Source organism: Acyrthosiphon pisum, chromosome A3 (assembly GCF_005508785.2).
Source record: "Acyrthosiphon pisum isolate AL4f chromosome A3, pea_aphid_22Mar2018_4r6ur, whole genome shotgun sequence".
Classification (NCBI taxonomy): domain Eukaryota; kingdom Metazoa; phylum Arthropoda; class Insecta; order Hemiptera; family Aphididae; genus Acyrthosiphon; species Acyrthosiphon pisum.
Window position 1 is genome coordinate 5,202,476 of NC_042496.1, and position 25,412 is coordinate 5,227,887.

The following is a 25,412-nucleotide window of genomic DNA, read 5'->3' on the forward strand; positions in this document are numbered from 1 at the left end:
ATGTTTAGTATATTTGTTATCAAACTTTTAAACAATCATAATTAAAACACTTTTTTTTTAAAAAACAGGAAACAACAATTCCTCCAAATGGATTCAAATAGACAGTAAGTCACGTCAATGGTTCGGCGCCACCGTGAGGAGCTCCGGAGACAATGGAGTAATTTTGGTAAATATTAAACATTCGTGACTATTAACAGTTTAACTGCCTACTTAATATACTCAAAGGGTCCGTACAGCGTTTTATTAGTCGATTGTTTCTCATTAGTTAATTCAATTGTTTACTCTGTATTATTCGTTTAGGTTCAATTTACTTTTCATACACATTACCGGTATTTAGATCAGCTTAATGCTTTCACTTAATGCCATCACATTCACATATCCATTCAAATAACAACCGGAAAATGTCCTCAACTTCAATTAACTTTGGTTATTTTGTTATAATTTATCATTATAATTATCTCAAATCTGGCGGCGTCTTTTTATACTGTAAATACATATACATGTCTTTAATTTGTACTTTCACCGTATTTACAATAATATTGTGATTTACCTACTTGATACGTACATTATTAGGTACATGTTATTAATAGATATATTTTTTTAAGTGAACCCATTTACTGGGCTTACATAGATTCCGATAAATGTCCATCGACCACTTTTTTTTCCATTGACTAACTTGTGGCTATTATATATAGTGCTATAAAACATTAGGTTGCTTTTCGTACCGCACAAAGGATGTAGGTAGGTACGTATTATATATTATATATATACAATAAAATTCCGTCACGCGTAAACATGATATATCAGTCTTTGTTGAACTCGTATACATATTTAACGAACCCCCACACCGTCGAATTGTGAACGCATGTGGAAGCAGTATTTCCTTTCGATTTCACTAATAATTATTCTATAAAATGTCTGCTTCAATTTTAATTGAATAAAAACTCTATACCTATAGAGTATAAAAGCTGTAACTATACTAAAATAACCATTAATTGTATACCGAACAAAAGCGACCGATAACTACTCTTTTACGAGGAAACATTTTACATAAATACCCACCCGCGGAGATTGGCGAACACGCATTTCAACAGCATATTATTATTTTGGCGTATTCGAACGAGAAGTTCACTTTGTACAAATGCACCGCCACTCATCATTATTTGTCATCGGCGGATTTTTTAAAGGCTACGGAATGCTAATGACTCATTAATATTTATAATGCCGCGCTGTAGGTAAAAGTGATTTATTACGAAATTTGTCATGAGTTCGGGAGGTTTCTTTCTTGCAGCAGTCGACAGTCGTACCTACGTTCATATATAGGTATATATTATATTTACTACCCGTTGGCTACTGCAATCAATCAACATCGATTTGCCATCCGAATAATTATTAATGTACTACTCTCCTCGGCATAACGAAATTATAATTAAACTCCACCTTATATTATTATTATACCTACACGCATCTAAATAAAAACATCGTTTCGATTTTCATTTTTAATTAAGTATAGGCTGCACGAATTCAATTTGTCTACTTATCGACGTGGACGGAGAATCCCAGGAGGTCTATAATACTAATTTTCTTCGCTAAATTGAGTTGTTGCTGCAGTTAAGTCAGCATTCTAGCCCACGCGTTACATGCTTTCATTACCAATTTACAACTATATAAATTACATTTTATTGACAATATAGCTATGTACCCTATATTGTGTTTTATGTATAATAATATCATACATTAAACGCATATATGATATATATATATATATATATATATATATATATTTATGTAGTGAATTTAGATAAAAAAATTATCATAAGATAAACTTCATTATTTAGAAACTCGGAGGTATCATAGTGTGTTCGATTTATGATAATTGATAAGTCTTCAATGTTTCCTTATATTTTTAAATTTAATCACTTCAGTATTACCTACATAATATTTCAAATAATTATATAATTTTAATATATTTATGAATTCATAATTTGACTCGTTTTTTGTTATTTAATGAACTGGTTTTCCTTTCGCATTAAACTTGCATTTTCTCTAAGAATATACAATTAATTTAAATTATATTATTACAATCTATACAATAGTATATATACGTATATTTTACATGAGAAACAAATATTTCACCATTCTACTAATCGCCCATAATAGGATTTAAAAAATTTTCACACGAATACCTGTAGTAATAGGGTAATTTTAACACAGAATATAATTATAATGTCTTTTTGTAACCATCGCTTACGTGTTTAGACGTTGAAGAATCCATTTAATCGTATTCTTTCTATATTTTATGGTTAAAATATAATTATTTATTGATTTGTCTTAATAATTAATAAAATATTAATGAATTAAATAAATATATGTATAATATTTCTATGACATATACGAGATAATATTTTACCTAATCGCTAAGCTACATAAATAAATGATTATTATATTGTTTCATTTATGACCTTCGTGATTGTTTTGTTATTATTATTAAAACTATCAAACTAAATTATTTAGTAATTTTGAATGATTTTAAAAATCGTATAACTTTTGAAAACCATGTAAAGCGCATTCGATAATTTATTTGTCACTATAATGTCACTTGCACAGATAAAATAAGTGAACATAGATAGATTGGTACATGAAATAATTGCATGCCTGAAAATAAATGTTATAAGACAAACTTCAATTTGCATTTAAATCCGCACTCCAATGTTAAATTAGTGTTGAGGTTTATAGGTATAAACATTTTAAATTTGTATTACACTATTACGTGTACTTATTGTCTATTGAATATAATATATATGAAACCTAACACGAGATGGTATGGTGTGAATCCGGCTTTAAAATTTGAAAACAAATTCAAAACATTTCAGTTGTTATAACAAGTAACAACTATGTTACAAAATATACTATACGTATAACCATTGATTATAAATACTTTTATATTTATAATCAATGGTATAACGCATTGCGATAGCGGTACCTACTGAAGTACCTATGATAAGCAAATAATAAAATAATCTATATTATTGTAATTACAAGATTTTTAGCGATTAATAATATTATACAACTATACAAGTTTAAAATAAAATCGATTTGCGTCGATATTCAACTATGATTCGTGAACAAATATAATGATTATAATGACATTTCGTTAAAAAGCGTATACCGTTTACATAATCTAAATATATCCATATACGCACGTATATTACGTCATATCAAAATTCATATGCACTTATTTCGCAAGCGATTTGTTGAAACTTGTGATACATAACATTATGGCATATAAAAAATGTAATTACTTGTAAGCGTGTATGGAGGTACGCGAACCGTTTATATAGTTTACAGCAAATCAGATATTTCAGCGGTCTTATTGTACCGGCTAATTATTCATTAATAAGCCAAAGTGCAAAACATAATATATTACAAAATAAATACCTACCGTACATTATAATGTGTGTGTTCTTTGCACCGAGGAATTTACAATCGTTTAAAACAATTTATACTATGTGTCCTGTGCGCGTGTAACAGGATCGATAATTTCCCACCGTAGGCGTATAATATAATATATAATGTGCAACGTATGTTCCGTAGGTTAGGTAAAGGTGTATAGCTTTCTTTCAAACGTGTGAAGTAATTAATACCTAACACCAGGTGGCATGGGAATTCACACGTATATTTGTCTTGAATTTCATTTTAATGCCATTTCGTATTTGTAAAGATACCTAATATTATAATACGTACAGTATAAAAATCTCGAGGCTATTTAGCATTTACGACATAGACTTTGTGCATAAATCAATTACGGGATGTACTTATATATATATATATATATATGTACCAACTATACAGTTTCATAAAACAAACGTAAAGGTAGGGTACAGTCTGTTATTTTTATAGAGTTATGTTTAATGATTTGAATGTAGCTAATGTTTATTCGTCGATTGTTTTCACGGGATAATATTATGATTATTACTTAGAATTTTCTTTTGTACTTATACCTATGAAATCTGATTTCATTGCCGTTCTATGTTGCCATGTTGGTATATAGGTACCTAGTACCTACTCCTAATCGGGAAATGTTTTTTCAGTGATAATTGTATTTTATTTAATAATATTACGTAAACAACTGATGTTTTTAAATATATTCAGGCTGTTTTCCTGTTGTCTTGCTATCGTTAAAATATTCAGCAGTTGGTTGTTGTAATTTTGTACGATGCAGACCTCGAAAGCACTATTTTTTTTATAATATTCCATCAACGATGTATTTTTTGCAATGCGTTTAGATAAATAATTTCCAATAAATCCAATATAGTATAATCCATCTGCCTAGAAAACTGCACTGTCCAATAGTCAAGTCGAATAAAATGTTATGGTCATGTCCAACTCTAAACCAGTCTTTTATTTTTCAAAGAATTAGACGGTGTGCACAAGAATGCAGCAGCTAGTATAAATTTCCTATTGCGACACGCATCGATCTGTAGAAGGAAAAAATAGATAAGACTGATGGAAACACTACATGATCAAAACGTATACCTCTATATAAGGAGGATTAATGACTATGACGGTTTTCCATTTTTAAATATTTTAGCTGTAGATAAATCCGATATCCTTACCGCCCTATAATGTATAATATCGTTAGATAGTATTTTATGTATATTGTATAATATAATATTATATACATTATACACATTACACATCACCGTGCGTTGTCTAGGATAAATCCGTTGGGGTCTCTATATCCACAGGTGGTTATTGTCAAAACCGAGGAGTACAGTTTAAGCACGTGATGGTTTGGAACAATCTCGATTGTCCCGAATTCAAGACGCACAAAAGATTCCGAGCTCCTGTAAGTCTCCTCTCTAGATCACCGATAAATATAATATGTATATAAATTCCGGATGAAAATTTCAAATTATTGTACTACTCAACAAAGCCGTGAACTACGAGTTAAACGTTTATTTACATTTCGCCGCGTTTGTTTACAATATACTGCAACGGAAATATAAAGGGGTGAACAACGAATACAAATAGGAGAGCATACATCTAAATAATTGCTAACGGTTGTATATTATATATTATTGTATTATAATAAAATAGTTGAAAATTATTTTAATTTTAATATTTCTTTAATGTCGAAGCTATATAGGATGTATGCATTTTCGAACCGCTGATTCAGTGTATTTGACTTGTGCATAGCTCACACACACACACACACACTCTCACACACACAATAGTACTGCGTCATCCGTTCGTGGCGAATAAACGATTATGAAACCCGACACTCAATGACCATAATATAACATTATTTTATATTAATGTAGGTATATAATGTCTCCGAGTACAAGAGCTACCTACATATTATATTAATGTACAAGATTTTTAACGATGGACGATGTGTGATTGAATATTCGATGTAATATAGGAAGTATAACATAATATATATTATGTATAGTCACTATATAGGTACGCGTGTAATTTATACCCTAGGTCTTCTTATCACAGTTCAAATTCTGCCGTTGTTGTATAATAAACGACGTATACATAATAGTATGCGTATATATAATAAAGTTTCATTCACCCCACAAATATGAAAGCCTGTGGACGGTATTGTTAAGAACGATTTTAACAAATACATTTACATGTAATAATATGTAAATATCAAATGAGTACCTACATTTTTTTTAAAGCATAAAATATAATATATATATAATATACCAAATAGATTATGTGATTCGCTATTAATTTAATTTCATATTGGAGGAGTTAGTTTATAAATATTGTAAATACGATAAAATTTTAAAATCGATATTTTTGAACGAAATAAAGTACTTGTAATAATAATGCAGGTAGTATAATTATATAAGTAGGTACTCACCAGATCTATACAATTAATATAATAATATCGTAAGGTAGTACTTGATATAAATAAATTATCCCAATGGTTGCGTTTTATAAGTGTCTTTATAAATAAAAAATGTATTTAATACTTACTTATAGAGGTTTTTGAAATTTGAAAAGTTTTAATTTCTCACTCCTATAGAATCCTAAAACTATATAATTAATGCATTCGAATTTGGAAGTGTAGAGTAGGATATTGGTTTAATCATACATTGTGAATGAATTACGAACTATGATATTATATACCTACTTATATGTAGCTGATAACGTGCCACATGCGATGATAGTATAAGCGGATATGCGCCAATGCGTCGTATCAAAATCAAATTCATTGCGTAGGTACTTGCAAAAATGGTATTGCTACACAGCACACATACAGAACCTACATAATAATATATACACACGATATATTACGCTGAATGAAACAGAACGCCGGTCGCCACGCATATCCGATCCGGTTTGCACGAGGTCAGAGTGGATTGTAAAACGAGCATGTCGCACGCCTAAAGCTCCTCCGCGCGCGTGTATGACGTTAAGACGACGTAAAAGGCGATTTTTTTCCCGTACACCGCTGCCCATTGTATTCGATACGTTTACTCACCCGCGGTGTACAGAAAAATCCGTATTTAAACAATATAAGACGCAAAAAATAATAATAATAATAATAATAATAAATAAAAACCAATAAATATTACAACCAATGTGTATAATACTGCTGCGCGCAGAATACCTTATGGCTCGCACGTATGTAGATACCTGCATAACATAATATATAATATGTAAACGTAGTGGAATACGCCTCGCGGTCGTGTGCGGTTTGGAAAAAAATAACATATACATACGACTCCCGGTGCGGCTTCAGTTGATAAGTCGTGGTTGTCGTGCAAACAATATCGCTAGGTATATAATATAATAATATTATGACCCTCCGTCCGCGGAGACGTGTCGTATTGTGTATATAGCTGCGGAATACCGCGTGTTGCAGCCTGCAGCAGTATAAATACATATATATATTATGCACATTGCACATTTTCCTTTGCCGAGTACACTGCAGTCTTGTCGTAGAAATCGGTTGGGGCGACAATAATTGTCGCGGTCGAATTGATTACACGCCAATGAGAATCAACTGTACGGTGTATATAAAAATCACTATATGGTACATGCCTAGGATATATATCATATATTATATACTATATATAGGTACATCCAGCTATATCCATTTATAGGTTTACCGTCAGGATGTAGTAGGCACAACAATCAGCCACAATATGTGGTATACGACTTATAAAAATACAGAAGCGTGGGAAGGCACAGCCCCCTCTAAAAATTAAATGTAACAATGATCACTTGGAATTTCGAAATTGATTAGAAAAATATTATGGACATTTGATGGGAATACTACGAAATAGTAGAATATTTTAAACGATTAATCCACAGAAAAATTGTTTACCTACTTTAGGTTTATAAACTTCTGATATCAAATAAGAATCAACCTATTTCTTCTATTAGTTGTAAATGAAAAATTCGAAAAAATATCGAAATTCGATTAAGTCATTTCTTAATTGAATGGGTCAATGGATGAAGGTGTTAACTGATATTTTTTCAAAAATGCATCTTATTTCATGAATAAAGGTATTATAATGTTATAAACATTATATCACTATTTGATAAGGTTTTATATAGTAGTTACCAATAATAGTTATGGTTACCAACGTGTTATAAGAAGAATTAATCATTAGTTGTAGTGGATAAACGTGTTAGTGTATGTTAACTTGAACAATTTAAAAATGTTAGTTAACACCTTTATCCATTGACCCCTTCAGTTATTAACTTTGTATAGCAGGTTAGCAGGTCTAGCATAATAATGCTTGTAAGATATGGCGGGGGTTATGAAGATTTGAAAATTATAGTATTTGATAATTATCTATTGACATTTCATACTGCAAAAATGTTCTGAGTAGGTATGATATGGTACTATATAAATATTACCAGCTAATATTACATATATTTTATCTTCCATGTAATATAAAAAATAATGTACATTTGTATGGGGCTTATAGACTTGGATACAATACTACTGAGTCCTTATTATATATGGTTGCCATTAGTTACAGATATACAATTTAAATAAAAAATTGGTATATACAATCCGACATTCCGACCCACCATACGTTGCAATGGTATTCTTTTTAAATATAAGAAAATAATATTTAATTAATCATTATTGCTACCTATTTAAATTTACAACCAAGGTGGATATATATGTATATATATATATATATCCACCTTGTTTACAACAAAAGCCAATGGCCGTATGTTTGGAGGTTATAGACTCAAAAACTACTCGACCAATTTTGATGACATTTTCAGAGATTGTTTTTGAAAATATCAGGGAAGTTTCGAAAGTAGTTTGAGTTAGGTACATCTTGGATCTTATGTTTCATGAATAACTAAATATACAATTTACCATGACTAAATAAACAGGCATGATCGCTAGATTACTGCACGCATATTTTATACATATATAATACTTCCCCAAACTTGGAAGAAACGCTAATATCATAGAAAAAAATGTTCTATACATTACAATATATTACATTATATAGAAATTATACTGTTTTTGCCATGTCTGGAGAAAATGCGCAGTGATAGGAAAAATTGGTTTCTTAGTGATCATGCCTGTTTATTTAGTCATACAATTTACAAATAATTTTTTTTATCTAGCAACAAATCCCACATAATATCAATATCATCTCGTGAAAAAATCTAAATAAAAAAAAAAAAATTTAAAAATTCTAAATCTATCCACAAACATTATTTTAAGCACTTAAACAGTTTGATTTATATTTTGGCGCTTTATCAAAGTCTAAAAGTCGACCACTTTTCTAATGTTTACCTACGTAGTTATACGTTTATGACTGTTACTTACAATAAATGTGTCAAAGCATTTTATTTACATTTCAATATTTTATTTTAAAGTTCTTATGAGTTATAGACTGCAGTATATCATTAGAGCGAGCTTAAGCTTCAAGATCGGATAATTTAATATGAACTAAATATGTATAAATCTTAATAGACTATAATAACCAACAACTAATAAATAATAATATTCATTAAGATTCAAGAACTATTTTTTACGAACTTAATTGATAACAGTTTTAAAATAATATTATATTTTATATGTACAATCTTAAAAAATTAAATCATAATCTGCAACTCTCGATAATTTTCCATTGATTTCCTGATTGGATATCGATTAAAAAATAATTGCTGGTATAGCAAATTCAACACTGGCCCGCAGTTTTTTATTAAATACGTATGATTAATACATATTATAATGACAGGATAAACGGAACTTCAAAAACACCCACTCGGGTGTATTGTATGTATATCACGTGTGTGAATTTGTCGATGAAAAAAGGCAGAGATCCAAATTTAGAAATGTCTGCCTCATAAACGATCTAGCTACAAATAATATATTACAATATTATAATATGTTGTTGATCACGTGCGACCGGTTTATGCCATCAATAATTACCCTACGCGCGTAGACTCCAAAAAATGCAAACTAGAATCGAATTATGCTCGATAATATTATTATTTTTAGGTTATATTATGGTATAAAGGTATAATGATATTATAGTGGGTTCCGATAATGTCGCGGTTGAAGTAAGGACGAGTCGCTGAAGAAAAACAATCTTATAGGTACCGACTAAAATATATATATATATATAGACAAAAATAAATCACCAGTCAACACTAAAAACCTAATCTACCTATACCTAGGGCGACTGACTGTACCTGTGCCGATATAATAGTCGTCTTGCACTAATTTAATATACCTATATAGGTACAGATGACTCTCGTGATGAATGACGCAGAGGTGCGCCGACTACGGACGGCGGTTCGCCTACGCGAGAATAGTATTTGTATTATATTATAATACATATAAAAAAAAATGGCGTAAAATTAAATAAAAAATTAAAACAGTGGTCGAAACGTGTGCGTGGTAGTTGATATAGAATAACAATTTATTATTATATAGTTGTTTTTGTAACGTGGTCGGAGGAACCTTATTATAGTATACATAAGTTATCCCGGAAAAGATTTCTATTTCACATTATGGATAAGTTTTCCGCAGCTGGAGGTTTGAGCATTTTTGCAAGATGTTTTCTTCAATGAAAAGACACATTTGGCTTACAAATCTGGAATAATTATTAGTATATTTTAAATATTATTTCTACTGTAGCTAGGTATATATACCAGAAGGTGACTTTTAATAATTGTATATAAGTATATTTGAGTTCGCTCGTGTCGCTGTCGAACTGACTTACGCGTGTGTTGTTTTAATAATAAATAATAATTTGGACCGAGACGAAAAGTGTCGAGTGTGTATATTATTATACTACAGCTATTTTGTTTTGGTCAATTTTGTAGCATATAATTATTTATATATGTACCTATATCATATATGAGGTAAGAAATGTGACATTTTTTTGTTAATATTATTACTATCATCGTTATTGTATAATCGTATATTTGACAAAGGAAAATTTCAGAAAGAAACCTATATGTAAGTACCTGTTTTGTGCAAGGGATAGCTAATACGACGTAGGTATAGTAGGCACTTATAGGCTATAATACTCATATAATATAATGTATATAATATTGCGTTATCGAAAGCAGCTTTAAACGCACACATGGACACGATTGTCTCGGTCACGAAGAAGTAGCACTGTTTTCCGAAGTATTATAATATATAATACGGTGCAGCTATATTAAATAATATAATGTTATGTGTGCATTATAATTACCATAATATTTTATATTGTGTTCATAAAATAGTATTGGATATTAGAATGTGTATAATATATATTACCTAAATTATGAGTTATGACAATAATATGTTTTATTTCGTACTTGATGTTTTTTTAAATAACCGTTGGCATTGCCAATTTGACGATGTCAGCATGTCTCGTGAGTTAATATAAATGATAATATTATGATGTACGTCACTATAAAACTATAAGATAGGTATACCGCGTTGTATACAAAATTGTTCGGTGTTCAAAGTAAGGTACATATATGCATATTTAATTAGTGGTACTAAGGTAAATTGTGTTTTTTATTTCTGTGATCATTATTTTGTGTAGGAAGAGTGAACCGATATCTGCATCTCGAGTATCTCAAAAGCCCAACTGGTTATATACTATACAAATGTCATATTGTAATTATCGGATATAATTTTTAAACTTTCTCTTTTTTTTTGTACCTACACTGTTTTGAAGAAATACCTGGAAAAAACACTCCAATTCAATATAATTTTCAATCAAATCAATATTGGCTATTTCATCATAATTTAAAAATGATCAACGCTAAATGTTTGAAATTCTCACCAATTATAATTGTTATAACAAGTGTATAGATACCATTCAGTTTGAACATATTTTCTTATAAGCTGCTTGTAGGTAAATATTTAAATGGTAATGGCAACGGCCGTATACTAAGTCACAAACCAAATTAAAACTACCTATTAAATCGCAATAATAACAACAGCGTGAAATATAGTTTTGATTGAAATTCACAAGCTTTGAAGGAGTATAGAAAAGTACGACTACGTATTCGGACGACGTATAACGTATAGGTAAATGAAGCAATTTATGTGTCCGAGGAAGTCTTTATTTGACGTATACGTACTATGCTATTACCTACTAAATAGGCGATAGCATTTGGGCATTACATTGTAATGGTTCATGAATAACAACTATAATAATATCTTTATTATTTCTATGACTCAATATTATTAATGGCTAAGTAAAAATAAGAAATGCGTGTTAAATTATACTTAATCTATTATATACAATATACATACCTATTATACGCATATACACTGCATTAGCTGTATTTTCTTTTTAACGAAATATAATAATCTAGAAATAGTTACATCGGGCGGCATAATTGAGATAAAATAATTTTTGTAATAAATGGTCTTGTTCCGTATTTGTAACGGTCGATTAATCAATGTCTTCAAATCTAAGAGCTACTTGGAATGAAAAAAAAATACATATAACGAGACCATCATTGTTACACTCGTACATCACACGTTCGTCGTCTCTAGATATGTACTATACTAATTTGTCTGTCAGTTAAGGCACGACTGAATGGAATCAAAAGACCGCAATTATTTCCATAGTCATCGGCCAGAAACTGCGCGCGTGGTATAGTTAGGATTATAGTCGTAAATGGGAACAGGGCGATGAAAAATTGAGTTTATAAAAAGAAATGCGTTTTAATAGATGCACCTGTTTTTTAAATTCATTTTAGATTCGGAGCGGAGCAATGAATCTATTGATTGTAACAATGTGTGTTTTTTTGTGAAAATGTCATCAAATGTCAAATATTAATATACTAGCATTTTCTATACATGGTATGAAATTAAAAATATTTTGACTTTTTTTGAGCTATTTATAGACAAGTGCATTTTAGATTCTGAGTAAAACGATGAATGTATTGATTTTACAATGATATGTGTTTTTTTTATTTATTTTTTTTATTTTTGTGTCCCCATCACCTTTTAGGATAGTAAAAGTGCTTGGATTTTCTTCAACAGTACCTTTTCTGATAGGAAAGTGAATCTAGTTGGTACTTTGGGGGGGGGTCAAAAGTATAATTTTCTCAATAGTTTTCAAAAGCACCGTGAAAAACAAAAGAAAAAATAAGGAAAAACGGGAACTTTTAAGGAAAATCTGTTTTCGAGATTTTGGTTTTTGGTACAACTCTAAAACAAATGACCGTAGATGCATAAAATTTTGAATGAACGTTTATGTTTGCATTTTCTATAAACCATAAAATTTTTCAAATATTTTGATTTATTTTGTGCTGTTTGCGGATATTTTCAGTTTCCATTTTTTTTTAGTTTTTTTTCCATAAATATCAATAAAATTCTATTTGTTGGTTAAAAAAGCTTGAAAATTTAATAGAAGGTTCCTATTATATTGTTTCAAAGGCAGATGAAAAAATTAAAAATCCATAGTCACAGTTTTTTTTTATTAGCATTTAAAGTTCAAAAATTGACAAAATATTTATTTTGTAAATTTATTTTATAAATTTTGACAAAATTCGTCAAAACCAGGATAATGTGCAAATAATTTTGTAGTTAAGAATTTATAAAATGTTTTATTTGTATACTAAGTATCTAAGACTTAAAAATTAAATACGAGATTCAGCTTGAATACTTCATACTGAAATTAAATAATCTATATTATGTTTATACACATTTTAACATGACAGACGGTCTTTGCTCAGAATCGTTTTTCGTGTTAAATGATTTATCAGTAAATAGGGTAGACTATAGTCTATAGGTTACACTAGGCATACACTGGACACCTATTTATTTTCGCATACCTATTTATTATTGCATTTAGATTACTGACTACATTATTTTAATTTTTATATTTCAGGCCTGCGCTCCGAGGTACGTTTATTTCACTAGCAATGGCAACAAAAGAGAACCCGTGGGTACGTGTTACGCCACCTCAGACTTCAATGATTTCTCTGAGTACTCGCCATGCCGAACGCGTAAGTGAATCAATAATGATATATCATTATATCAATGATATAATTTAGAATTATTCTAATGATGCTCTACATTTATATTTAATGTACATGCTGTAGGTAATTGTAATTGATCTAAATAAAAACAAAAAACCATTGTAACAGCATAAGAAAATCAATTTCAATTCTTATCTTCTAGCGGTTAAAAAAAATGAATACAATAAATTATGTCTAAGCGACTAGATATTAACATTTAACATTACAATTTATAAGATACAAGTACCGACGTACCTACCATAATAATTGTGCAAAACAAATACAAACGTACAAACGCAAATATGTAATCATCTGCAGGGTAGCCCTCCCGCATCACTTCAGTACCTGATGGGTAAATATTGTAAACGCTCCCGAGTCTGTAAAATAACTTCGTTTATACATTATAATTTTATGTTTATAATAACATGAACATACACAATTTTTAAATTCAAAAAAAGTAAATTATTTAAACTTTAATAAATAATAAAAATAATAATAATTTGAATTGTGATATAATTTCAAAACAGCTCGGTTCAAAAATTCCTACTAAATACCCTAATATATAAACCGTATGAAGTGACGAAGTGTATGTAGGTACTTATACTATAAATGTGGCTATGTTTACATAATACCATAATACGTGAAATAATAGTTAAAAATCTGAAGTAAATATTTTACTTTTATGGAAGACAATTAGATAAGCATACAACTTTCTGTATATATATTTCCCACGGCTTCAGTCGGATATCAGTATAGTTATGTTATGACTAAGGAAGCTACCTAATTATGTCAAAGACCATTAATGCTAAGTTTCAAGTAAATTTGAAAACAAAAATATTATAGCCCACACAAACTTTGCCACTCATTCAGAATAGATGAAAATTCTGTGCCTTAGGGGTTGATTTAAAAAAAAGAAAAACATTACACTTTTAAGTCACATAAATTACTTAAACGATGTCATTGATATATATGAATTTTGTGTCCTCACCATACACATCATAATAATAGTTAGACAACAATCGTTAATTTACACACGAAAACAAGATACAATAATCGTAATAAATTGCTGAATTTATATTTTTTATAAATAGTATTATCATTTAATTAGAATTTACAATACAATATTTTTTAACCTATTTATGAATACTTGTAAATTGTATATAATTTTTATACATACAAGATTTATTATTATTTATCATCATGTTCCGTTACCCAATAAAACAATTTCTGGTCCTAAACATATTATCTATCACACATAATATGTGTGATGCATCGATAAATTCTATTATTATGAATTTATCGTGCACTGAATTTACATATTATGTACTTTCGGCTTTTAAATGCAGATGAAATAACCATATCGTTTCCAACGTATAGAACAGTACTTATATAGTTAAAAATTAAAATTAGGTATATATTATAAACGCATACAATATAAAATGGGTCATCTATAATAATAACAACAAAATAGAACAATCTCGTATTCGATCACAGACAAACCACACACATAACACATATAATATAGTGATTTAGAGTAAAGTCTAGTATAATATATATATACTAAATATTATGTATGTGTTGGCCTGTTTTAGGGAATTGGGGTCACCATAAACAGGGTACTTGCCAAGCTGGACTCGGGGCATCTGTTTCGAAGGTAATTCACGTATATATTTAAAAACCCGAGCTTTTGAAAACACGTTTGGCTTTGGTTTTCGAAACGAATTTAAATGCGTCATATTCACTCTATTTGTTTGTTGTTCCTACAGGATGGAAAACGATTATTCATTGGTGCCGTCGGAAGTTGGTATTGGCAAGGTGAGACGATTTCATACGAATTATTTTAAATTATGATAATATACCTACTTCATATTAAAATTAAATACCTGTATACATACGTCCTAAATATATATATTAATATGAAATTAGTCGTTAAAAACGCCATATAACTATTCATTTTATTGTTATAAGTTTTGTATATCACATTAGCTATATGTATAATATTATTTACTTAATGTAAAATTGTATTTTTATTTTTTCCTATGCCTGCAGGTTATTAGAAAAGATGTGCCTCCTATGCATGCACTGTTAATTTCACAATTCGGCATGTAGTTTATGTATTATTGCTTTATGTCTGTATTTTTGGGATTCGTAACTATAAGTTTACGATCCTGGCGAAAAACACTATATCATTCCTAAATTATTACTGTTTGCGGGAAAGACAACAATGTGCATTTTTTTTCATCTACCGAATGATTTGGGCATGTTTGATTTGTCGGGGCGCTTATTTTTTTTTTTTTACTTTTTTTGGATGTAAAACACACTGTTTTTAATGTTATTTGGCAGGCCAATTATACTCAGTCAATTCGTCAGCTCGATTGCCGTTTTTACCGGCAATACAATATATCATCGACGACATCGACGAAGGTAAACACGTGTTGAAAATGAAAACGGAACTACAAATATATACCTAAATAGTACTTACGTATATACTCCCTCCGGAAGTCATTGATGACATATATTAACCCATTACAATTTAATCGCGGGGCTTGAAATTATAACCCATAAACATAATATAATGTATTTAAACTGAAACGGTTAAACCTTTTAATTGAGTCCATTTATTTTTTAATCATGGCCAGAACCTAAAACGTCTATTAAACTGTCCATTTATTTTAAAATATAAATAGTTAAATAAAATGGTAATAAAAATACAAATAATGCCATAAATTGTTTTTAAATATATTATGGTCATCTATAGGTACATTTAGTATCTGTATGTATGGTTATTATGACGCCATATTTTTTGTAATAGGTTGATTCCAGCCATATTTAAACGTTTAATTAAGTTGGTGATCTGAATCATTAAATTGTATCATTGTTCAAAATATCTAAATAGTTAAATTATAAAATCCTATAATATTATATACCTATATAGGTATTATAGAATTATTAAGGGATCATAAAATTCTTTTTTTTTATATAAAAATCATTGATCGTATAATCATTAAATTGTAATGTAAATTTCAAGCCCGGTTTAATTGGCATGATTAGGATGTGTCGGGAATTGCATTTTTGTGGAAATTACTTGACGCTTTCCTGTTTCGCTTTGCTTATGGTCACTATACTAACGTTTGCTGCTTATTGCCTGTGTTCATTATACTAATCTTTGCTACTTTTATTTAGTTTTTGTTGTAATGTTTAATCATTTATGATATTCCAGAGAATAAAAATGAAATAATATTATTTTAATCCAAATAATCCTTAATGACACACTTAAAAACACGCACTTAATGGGTACAGGGTGTTTCAAAAGACCATTCAAACATTTGTGGACCCACAAGTATTATTTTTCGAATCCAAAAATGTGTTTGGAAGTAAGATAATAAAAAAAGACATAAATGTCTGGAGAAGAGTTTAAGCGAACGTTCTATAAATGGTCTATATAGTCGTCTTGGAAACAGGTGTACCTACTGCTGATGACAGATGCTCATTAGAGTAACACGTGCAACTGCAGCAGATGACAACATCCGCGATAGACACTCGAAAGTCGAAACATCCTGTATTCCTGTACCAAAAAACAAATATATTTATTCGTTTAAAAATAAAAACACTAAATATATATACTACTAAATAGGATAACATAAAAAAATTAAGGTGGATTAAATCGTTTTAAGAAAAAAATTAACTTTTTTTTAACTCACTAAGCTTGGAGAAAGGCAGAATATCATAACATCCAGTACGAAAAACTATAATGCGCATTTACATTTTATAGGCCAATTTTACTCGCAAAACTTGCACAGTCGACCAGATGTATTTTCGACCAACGAGGGACCGCCAGCTGACGATGATTCGTATCTCGGTTATTCGGTCGCCGTCGGTGCTTTTGGATTTGGTTCGGAATCCGGCGCTGCAGTTGGAATGCCCAGGGGTGGAGGACTTTTCGGAAAAGTAAGATTCGTATATACCTACATCAATAACGGTTTTTGATCCGAGATAATTTATTTATATTGATTAAATATGTACAGGTCCTTTTATATTCCACCAACCTGATAAATTTGTACAACATCACTGGCGATCAACTCGGTGCATATTTCGGTTATTCGATTTGCGTTTCAGACGTAGACGGCGATGGTGGCGACGATATAATAATCGGTGCACCGCTATACAGTGAGTTTTCCAAAAACGACGGATCCTACGAGACTGGAAAAGTTTACGTATACTTGAAAAAAGAGGTAAGTACGCGATAAATGATAATATAAGTAATAACAATGCGTTTATAATTCTCATTTTTCTCATATTTTTTGATATTAGGTATATTATTTGATAATATCGATAGTTTGATTTCGATTGAACTGACCAGCTAACTTTTTAGTTATTAATTATGATTTCGTAAAGTAATTAATAATTCGTTAACAATCAAGAATATTTCTTATTCCATGTATATATTTTATATTACTTGTCCTAAGTAAAACTATAAATTCTGAATTTTTAAATGTCATACATATATATGAAGTAATTTTGTTTACTTAAGTTTATTTAGTTAATTGTTTGAAACAATGTCTTATTAATGTACTAATTGACGTTTTATACATAGGGATATAAATTTAACGAACGGAACACAAGAATGGGATTCAACTCAAAATCTCGTTTTGGACTGGCTTTGACTGGCTTAGGTGATATAAACAGAGACGGATATGGAGGTGAGTTGTGCATTGATTTCAATTGTCGTTATCGAATAAAATATTATCATAAAGTAATTTACAAATTCAGATTTTGCTGTGGGTGCTCCGTACGACGGACCCAACGAATTGGGCGCAGTATACATATACCACGGAACTAAGACAGGCGTTCGGGAAAAATACTCTCAAGTGATCAAATCGGAAGACGTATCCGTAGGAGTAAGACCTATATCGACGTTTGGTTTTTCGTTGTCAGGCGGAACAGACTTAGACAACAATCAGTATCCAGATCTGGTCGTCGGTGCTTACGAATCAGACATAGCTTATTTCATGAAATCTAGACCCGTAGCTCAAATGACCACGTCCGTATATTTCAAGTCTGAAAACAAGCAAATAGCGCTGGAACGTAGAGAGTGTACGACCAAAGACGGTACTCTAGTCCCGTGTTTATTTTTGTCCACTTGTTTACAATATACGGGAATTGGTGTCGATGATCAACTGAGTAAGTTAACGGAAGATTTTAATAATACTTACATAAAATAAGGGTATATATATTAATGATGATTTATTTTTTAAGATATTGAAATGCAACTGGTACTGGATGCTAAAAAACCAAAATCTCCAAGAATGTTTTTCTTATTGGAAGAAAACAGGAGTGTATTGAACCATAGTTTAACGTTGGATAAGAATGACCAATCTTGTAAGACATTCAACGTTTACTTGAAGGTATTAAGCTTGAATCAATTTTTAAAAATATTTTTTTCAAATAAGACTACACTTTTTTTTTTAATTTTAGAACAATGTTAGAGACAAGTTGACGCCATTAGAAGCAGAGTTAAGATACAGAATTATTGAAGAGAATAGAAAATTTACTAGAACTCTAACACCTGTAATAGATCTTGATAACGAACTATTTGCCGTCTCCAGAGACTCTATAAGTATACAAAAGAATTGTGGAGGCGATAATATTTGCATACCAAATCTTCGGCTTATTGCTACACCGTAAGAGCACATTAGTATAATTCTTTTGAATGATTTTTATTATTTTTTTTTATTTTTGCTTTTTAGGGATTCCGAATCCTTCCTACTAGGATCTAATAAAAAATTAAAAGTTGACGTTATAGTACAAAACGAAGGTGAAGATTCTTTTGAGACCACTTTTGACATGACTGTACCTCCTGGCATTAATTATGTAAAAATAGAAAGAATAGATGATAATGAAAACGATATACCTGTACAATGTTCAGCTCCATCAGAAATGACAAACAACACTTTACATTGTGACATTGGGAATCCATTGCCCCGAGATAAATATGTTAGTTACATTCATAATTATTAGCTATATTTTATACTTTCATAGTTTTGAATAGATATATAATATAAATTTAACTATTAAGTTAAATGATTCATTTTATTAATTAGGTATATAATATTTTATAGGTACAATTTAAAGTTGTTTTGGAACCATATCAAACTACTGAAACTAAGGCCAAATACGAATTCAACATGGTGGTGAACAGTACAAATCCTGAACGTTTCGATTCCGTGTCAGATAACACGAAATACTTGGGAGTACCTCTTTGGGCGGAAACCGATTTAATCATTGTAGGATCGTCAAAACCCGTGGACGTACATTATAACATTACGATGGAAGACTCACTCAACATTACCGATGAAAAGCAGATCGGCCCGCAGGTTATTCACATATACGGGATTCGAAATAAGGGTCCTTCAGATATATTAGAAGCCGAAGCTTACATTGACTGGCCTATGTTCACATTGGCAGGTAAATACATTTTAATTCAACTCTAGATCGATCGAGTATAAATATATATACAAAATATGAACATAAGTTTGTTAATAATGTTTGAGTTAATTTTTCGTGTTTAATTGGAAAAACAAAACAAAATAATTTACTTTAATTGAAATGTTTTATCATAGGAGAACCACTGTTATACTTACTTGAAATGCCCGAAACAAATGGACAGGTAAAATGTGAAGCTATTGAAGAAATTAATCCATTAGGGTTAAATGTAAGTATTGGCTGGATGAGGGTGTAAACAAGTACCTATTAATTTGACAATATTAATACTTTTGTATATGTTTGTAGATCGATCGTAAGAGGAAGTCGTATTTTGAATCAAGTGGTTTGTTTTCAAGCAGTTCGGGTCAATCCGTTACTGTTAAGGGTGCAGAAGGCACTAGTTCAAGTTCTTCAAGTGCAGTCGTCAAGACGTTTGCGGAACTGACGGAAGAAGAAAAAAAACGTTTCATGGAAATCCAAAAGAAAGACGAAGAAGAATCAAAATCTCAATGGGGCGACGGTTCGTACGAACAAAAAATTCGATATCAAAACTCCAAAACGGAATCAACCGGAACGGTGATGACCGGCGGCGCGAGTCATAGCCGCAACGAGGGTTCCGGTGCAGCGGTCGTTACTGACGTCAACCGAGGGCCAAAATTCACGGTCGGATCGTCGGAGAATGGCGGAGGCGTTGTCCACAGCGAATATTCGGGTTCAAAGTCGACGAGCGTGGTGACGGGCGGGCAACGCACCAACGAAGGGTCCGGTACTTCGATTGTAACCAACACGAACCGAGGGCCGACGTTCACCGTAGAGTCATCTGAAAGCGGTGGTGGCGTAGTGCGCAGCGAGTACGAGTCAAGATCGTCGTCTGGTTCCACTTCAGTTTCCGCTAGCGGTGCGTCGAGCGCTCAGGGCAACCGTTGGTCCGAGACTGGCAGAGCGGAGAGCAACTCCCACGGTGCTGGTGCATCGTCCCGCGGTGTGTATGGCGCCGCACACTTTGACGAGTCCGAATCTTCGTCGGGCAGTTCGACTTTCCATATGGGTGCGTCGTCGTCCGGGGGTACCACGCGATTTGAGACCGCGATCACAGGTTCTCGTGAGGCAGGATTGTCCGAAAACAACGCTGGATCGGAATTCCATGGTCAGTCGCCCGTGACCGTCGTACAGAGTGGATCGGTAGTTCGCGGTGGATCGGAAGTACGAGGTGGATCAGGAGTACGCGGTGGATGGTCATCCGGCGGTCAATCGTCGGTGACTTCGCAAGGCGTTGGATTCGGCGGAGTTAACGGTTGGGAAACGTCCAGGACGGCGGCCGAATCGCGAAGGGAAAAATGGTCGCGTGACAACGGGATCGGCACACAATGGAATCAGGGTGGCGGTGGTTGGAACCACGGTGTCAAGAACTTCACGAGTTTCCAGGAATCGGAAAAGAGCCACGTGGCCAACACGACGTGGGACGACGCTGCAGGTGGTGGCGTGTCGAAGACGTACGTGATGGACCGATGGCGAACCAATAACGACGGAGTGGTACGTAACGGCAGCACGTCGCATGTAGTAGATGGTGATACGTTGGATTACCGGGACGCAGCGGTGCGCAGGATGAACATGGCTGCAGGAACAGGCGGCGTGACCAACGTTATAGGTGGCACCACAGGAGATGACAGCGACCTATCGGTTAGCTTGACTGGCGCCGCTGCGGTCACGGAAAGGCATAACCAGGGATTCAGACAGTCCAAAGTGGACGAATCGGAAACGGTGCACAGGTGGCGGACGGTCGACGGAAAGCTGTACCGCGCTAACGCGGAGGGCAACTGGGACACGTTGCATATGACTTCCGATGGTGGTGGTTCGACGGACGTGTACGAGGCGCAGGACCTAAGCCCGCAAAACTACGTCAAGCCGGCCGACGTTGATGGCAAGTTTAAGTTGTACACCCGTTTCCGGAGAGACACTCAGACCAAACGGTGCGGGCCCACGAGGTGTGTGACCGTCAAGTGTAAGATCGGGCCGCTATCAAAAGACCAAGAGGTGTGGCTGTCATTCAGGTCCAGGGCTTGGGTCAGCACTTTGAAAAAGGTATTTATTTACGAACATTAAGAAAGTCCTTTTCTAAAACTAAAACTATGCTACCTAAAAATTACAATGCAAAATACCAAAAATCCTCTACTTCAAGCTAGCTAGGTACCTATCTCACGAGTAATAAAATCCATCTGGTTTTTATTTTCAGGTGGCGCTCAACAGACCGGTGACACTAAGCTCCACGTTATCAGCAAAAGTCACCAAGCTCCAATACATTGGCAAGCCGGAAAGTAAACTCGCCCAGGTTAGGAGCTACGAGGTATTCACGGAGGTCATCCCCAGGGACTTGGCCGTCAAACCGGACATCATTCCGCTGTGGATCGTCGTATTGGCCGCCGTCGCTGGGACGGCTATCCTGTTGCTGATCGTGTATCTGCTTTACAAGGTAAATATCGTCATTGGTTCATATGAGCTTAAAATCAAATATAGCTCCAGGTATTGAGCCTTTTGAGGACATTGATTTTTCCCAAGACCACACGTAGAGTTCATAATTTATTTTATAAAATAAAAAGCTTTCACTCAAGCTCAACAGTATTGATGTCTCGTTAGATATATTGTTGGGACACCATCAAAATAATTGTCCCCGAGTGGACCACCAATAAGGGGTTGTATGGAGTCATAAAGACATTTCTTACAGAATTTTAAAAGAAAATAAAGATGAAATTAAGTGCCAGTTTCGTTATTGATTATTTTGTGGTTAAAACATTTCAACCACAATATTGTTTTGCAAGTAAAAACGTCTTTTATAATATTAATTGAAAAATTAAATAATTTCTTACCAGAATGATAGTACATTTTTTTTAATATACTGAACATATAATATTATATTTATCACACACTAACATGATTTAATATCTGTAGTAGTACTAGACTACTAGCCAATAATTTTAATTTACAAGAATTATTTCATAAATATTAAACCAATACAATACAGTAAAAAATAATTATCATACTAAAATATGTTTAATTATAATATAATCAATCAGAATGCTCAATATTTTATGATAAACCTTTTGTGGCTTTATTTTAATAAAACAATAGGCTTATATTAGTAAGACTTTACTTAATTCATTGCAAGTAAAATGTCATAAATTATGATTTTTGGTTTGTTCGTAAATTTTTAGAGAAAAGTTTACAAATAAAACATGTAAAAAATGCATACATTTTAATAACTGAATTTTTTGTTTTTGGTAGTGTGGATTCTTCAAACGCAATCGGCCATCTAGTGCACCAGAAAAACAACCATTAACACACAGAAATGGTCAGGCCGAGCTTTATCAAACAGGAGACGAAGCTTTGTAGGAAATTCAACTTTGTTCTGCTAAAAAAAATTTTTAATAAATATGATTGGAACTTAAATAAATTGCCACATTAAACCACCTAACTGATATTAATTTGTTATAATTTATTTTGTAAATATTTAAAAATAACTATTATATATTATGTTTTTTGTAAATAGTATATATACAATTGTTTTATTTTCTTACATTTTGAAATAATAATGTAAATGTTAGTCTTATTGTAAATTAAATTATTATATGAATCTATTAATTAATTAACTGTACTTAAACCTTGATAGTAATTATTTTTATAAAAAATTAAATATATTGTTTTAAAATTATAACGCTCTAGTCTATAAAAAGAAAATTGTAAATTGAGTTGCATTTTTATTCTTCACAAAATTAACATTCAGTTGTAAAATTAAAGTTTTTAAATATGACTTAATAAGATATCAATAATTTATGCTTGTGAAATTAAAACAAATATCAATATTCAATTTACTTATTTTAATAATGACTGATAATTTTTGGTTTATTTTTAATTGAAAATAAATTATAAAATGTAAATAATAAATGTTTTCTTTTTTTTTCTTCATATAGATATTAATTTTTCAACTAAAGAAGTTGAATGCAGTTTATCATTGTTAAGGAGCTATCACAGTAGACAAAAGTTGCCTGTAAAAAGATGTTTTCATATTTTCTTATTAGAAAATTCAAAATTATATAATTCAAATTAAATTTGTAGGTTTAATTATTATTACAAACAGTAATAATTACATAAGCCAGTCGACTATACCTCATCTTTAAAACTATCAAATTGATAAGAAACTGTTGCCAATACATCAAATTATTCCTGAGATACACGACACAATGCTGTTTTAATATCAGGCAATTTGTACGAAAAATTTAAGTTGTTTAATTTGGTTGGTTCGACCGCTTGTCCTTCTAAAACCATTTTTGCTCGCTCTGTTCCAAATATTAACTTGAAAATAAATCCAGGAACTTTTAATACAAAACTATGACCGAAGACTTCAACAAAACTTTTAGCAAAGTAATGATGGGTAACTATCTAAAAAATAATAACATTTACTATAACATTTCAAATTTAAAATAAATTAAACATTACTTCAGGCGCAACTCCATTGACAATACCCTCTACACTATTGTTTTCAATAGCAAACAACACTAAACGACAGACGTCATCTATGTGTATCCAAGGTAAGAATTGAGAACCATTACCCATACATATTCCAAAACCAAAACGAAAGAATGGATAAAGTTGACTTATAAATCCACCTTGTCGGCCAAATACAACACCTATAAATCATACATAAAATTCAAACATGTATTGGTCGAATAAAAAATAAATAAAATATAATTTTTTTACCCAATCGTATTATTACTGATCGTACGTCGTCTGATTTTGGTATGGCACTTTTTTCAATACCAATTGCTAATTTTGATAAGTAATCAAATTCTTTAACGTCATAGTTCTCTGTATATGGTTTACACTTATCTGTATTGGGTGGATATATTCCTAATAATTAAATCAAAAGGTATATATTTGATTGTGTAACTACCAAGAAACAATTTTAATTAAATAAAATAAAATAACTATATAGTTTGGTCGGAGGCGTGCGCAACCCGTTGTGGCAGAGTGAGCCAATGATACTTGAAACAAATTATTATAGGTGTTACACTGTTATCTATAAAATTACATTCATTTACTGACCGGTCATCACCCACTGTTTAAATTTTAAGGTACAATATATATATTTTTATTCATAAGTAGGGCTAGGATTTATATGCATTTGATTATTTTCCTCAAGTCCAAATTGATTGGTTGTGATATATGTCCAGATTTACCTTATCCTTGAATAAATAGAACTGTTTTTTGTTTGCATATTATATAGATTCAAGAGAATCTTGTTAATTCTGTTGATATAAGAAAATCAAAAATCAGTATGCTTATACCACTGAATAATACAATACAACTATTTATATGATCTAAGTTGCCATCTATAATAAGTATGGTACAACTCGCAGGGTGGGCCACGTCCCACCCCGTGCGCA

General features: G+C 31.6%; 2 protein-coding genes across 2 annotated transcripts in view; one reads left to right on the forward strand and one right to left on the reverse strand.

Annotated features, from left to right (window-relative positions):
- LOC100169166 (integrin alpha-PS2) lies at nt 1-23,507 on the forward strand. The gene is made up of 18 exons (XM_008183044.2): nt 1-7; nt 69-166; nt 13,362-13,479; nt 15,084-15,145; nt 15,258-15,306; nt 15,835-15,915; nt 17,264-17,439; nt 17,517-17,723; nt 18,086-18,191; nt 18,262-18,672; nt 18,748-18,896; nt 18,967-19,172; nt 19,239-19,485; nt 19,611-19,956; nt 20,112-20,203; nt 20,281-22,056; nt 22,208-22,444; nt 23,254-23,507. The coding sequence occupies exons 1-18, from the start codon at nt 1-3 to the stop codon at nt 23,359-23,361; spliced, it is 4,476 nt and encodes a 1,491-aa protein (XP_008181266.1). The 3' UTR covers nt 23,362-23,507.
- The window catches only part of LOC100160296, an 8,697-nt gene continuing 6,128 nt past the window's right edge, over nt 22,844-25,412 (reverse strand). The window contains exons 10-13 of the mRNA XM_029491183.1: nt 24,727-24,876; nt 24,466-24,656; nt 24,136-24,408; nt 22,844-23,380 (exon numbers count right to left, since the gene is read on the reverse strand). Of these exons, the coding sequence (XP_029347043.1) occupies nt 24,187-24,408; nt 24,466-24,656; nt 24,727-24,876 (563 nt within the window). The 3' untranslated portion in view covers nt 22,844-23,380; nt 24,136-24,186. The remainder of the gene's footprint in view (nt 23,381-24,135; nt 24,409-24,465; nt 24,657-24,726; nt 24,877-25,412) is intronic.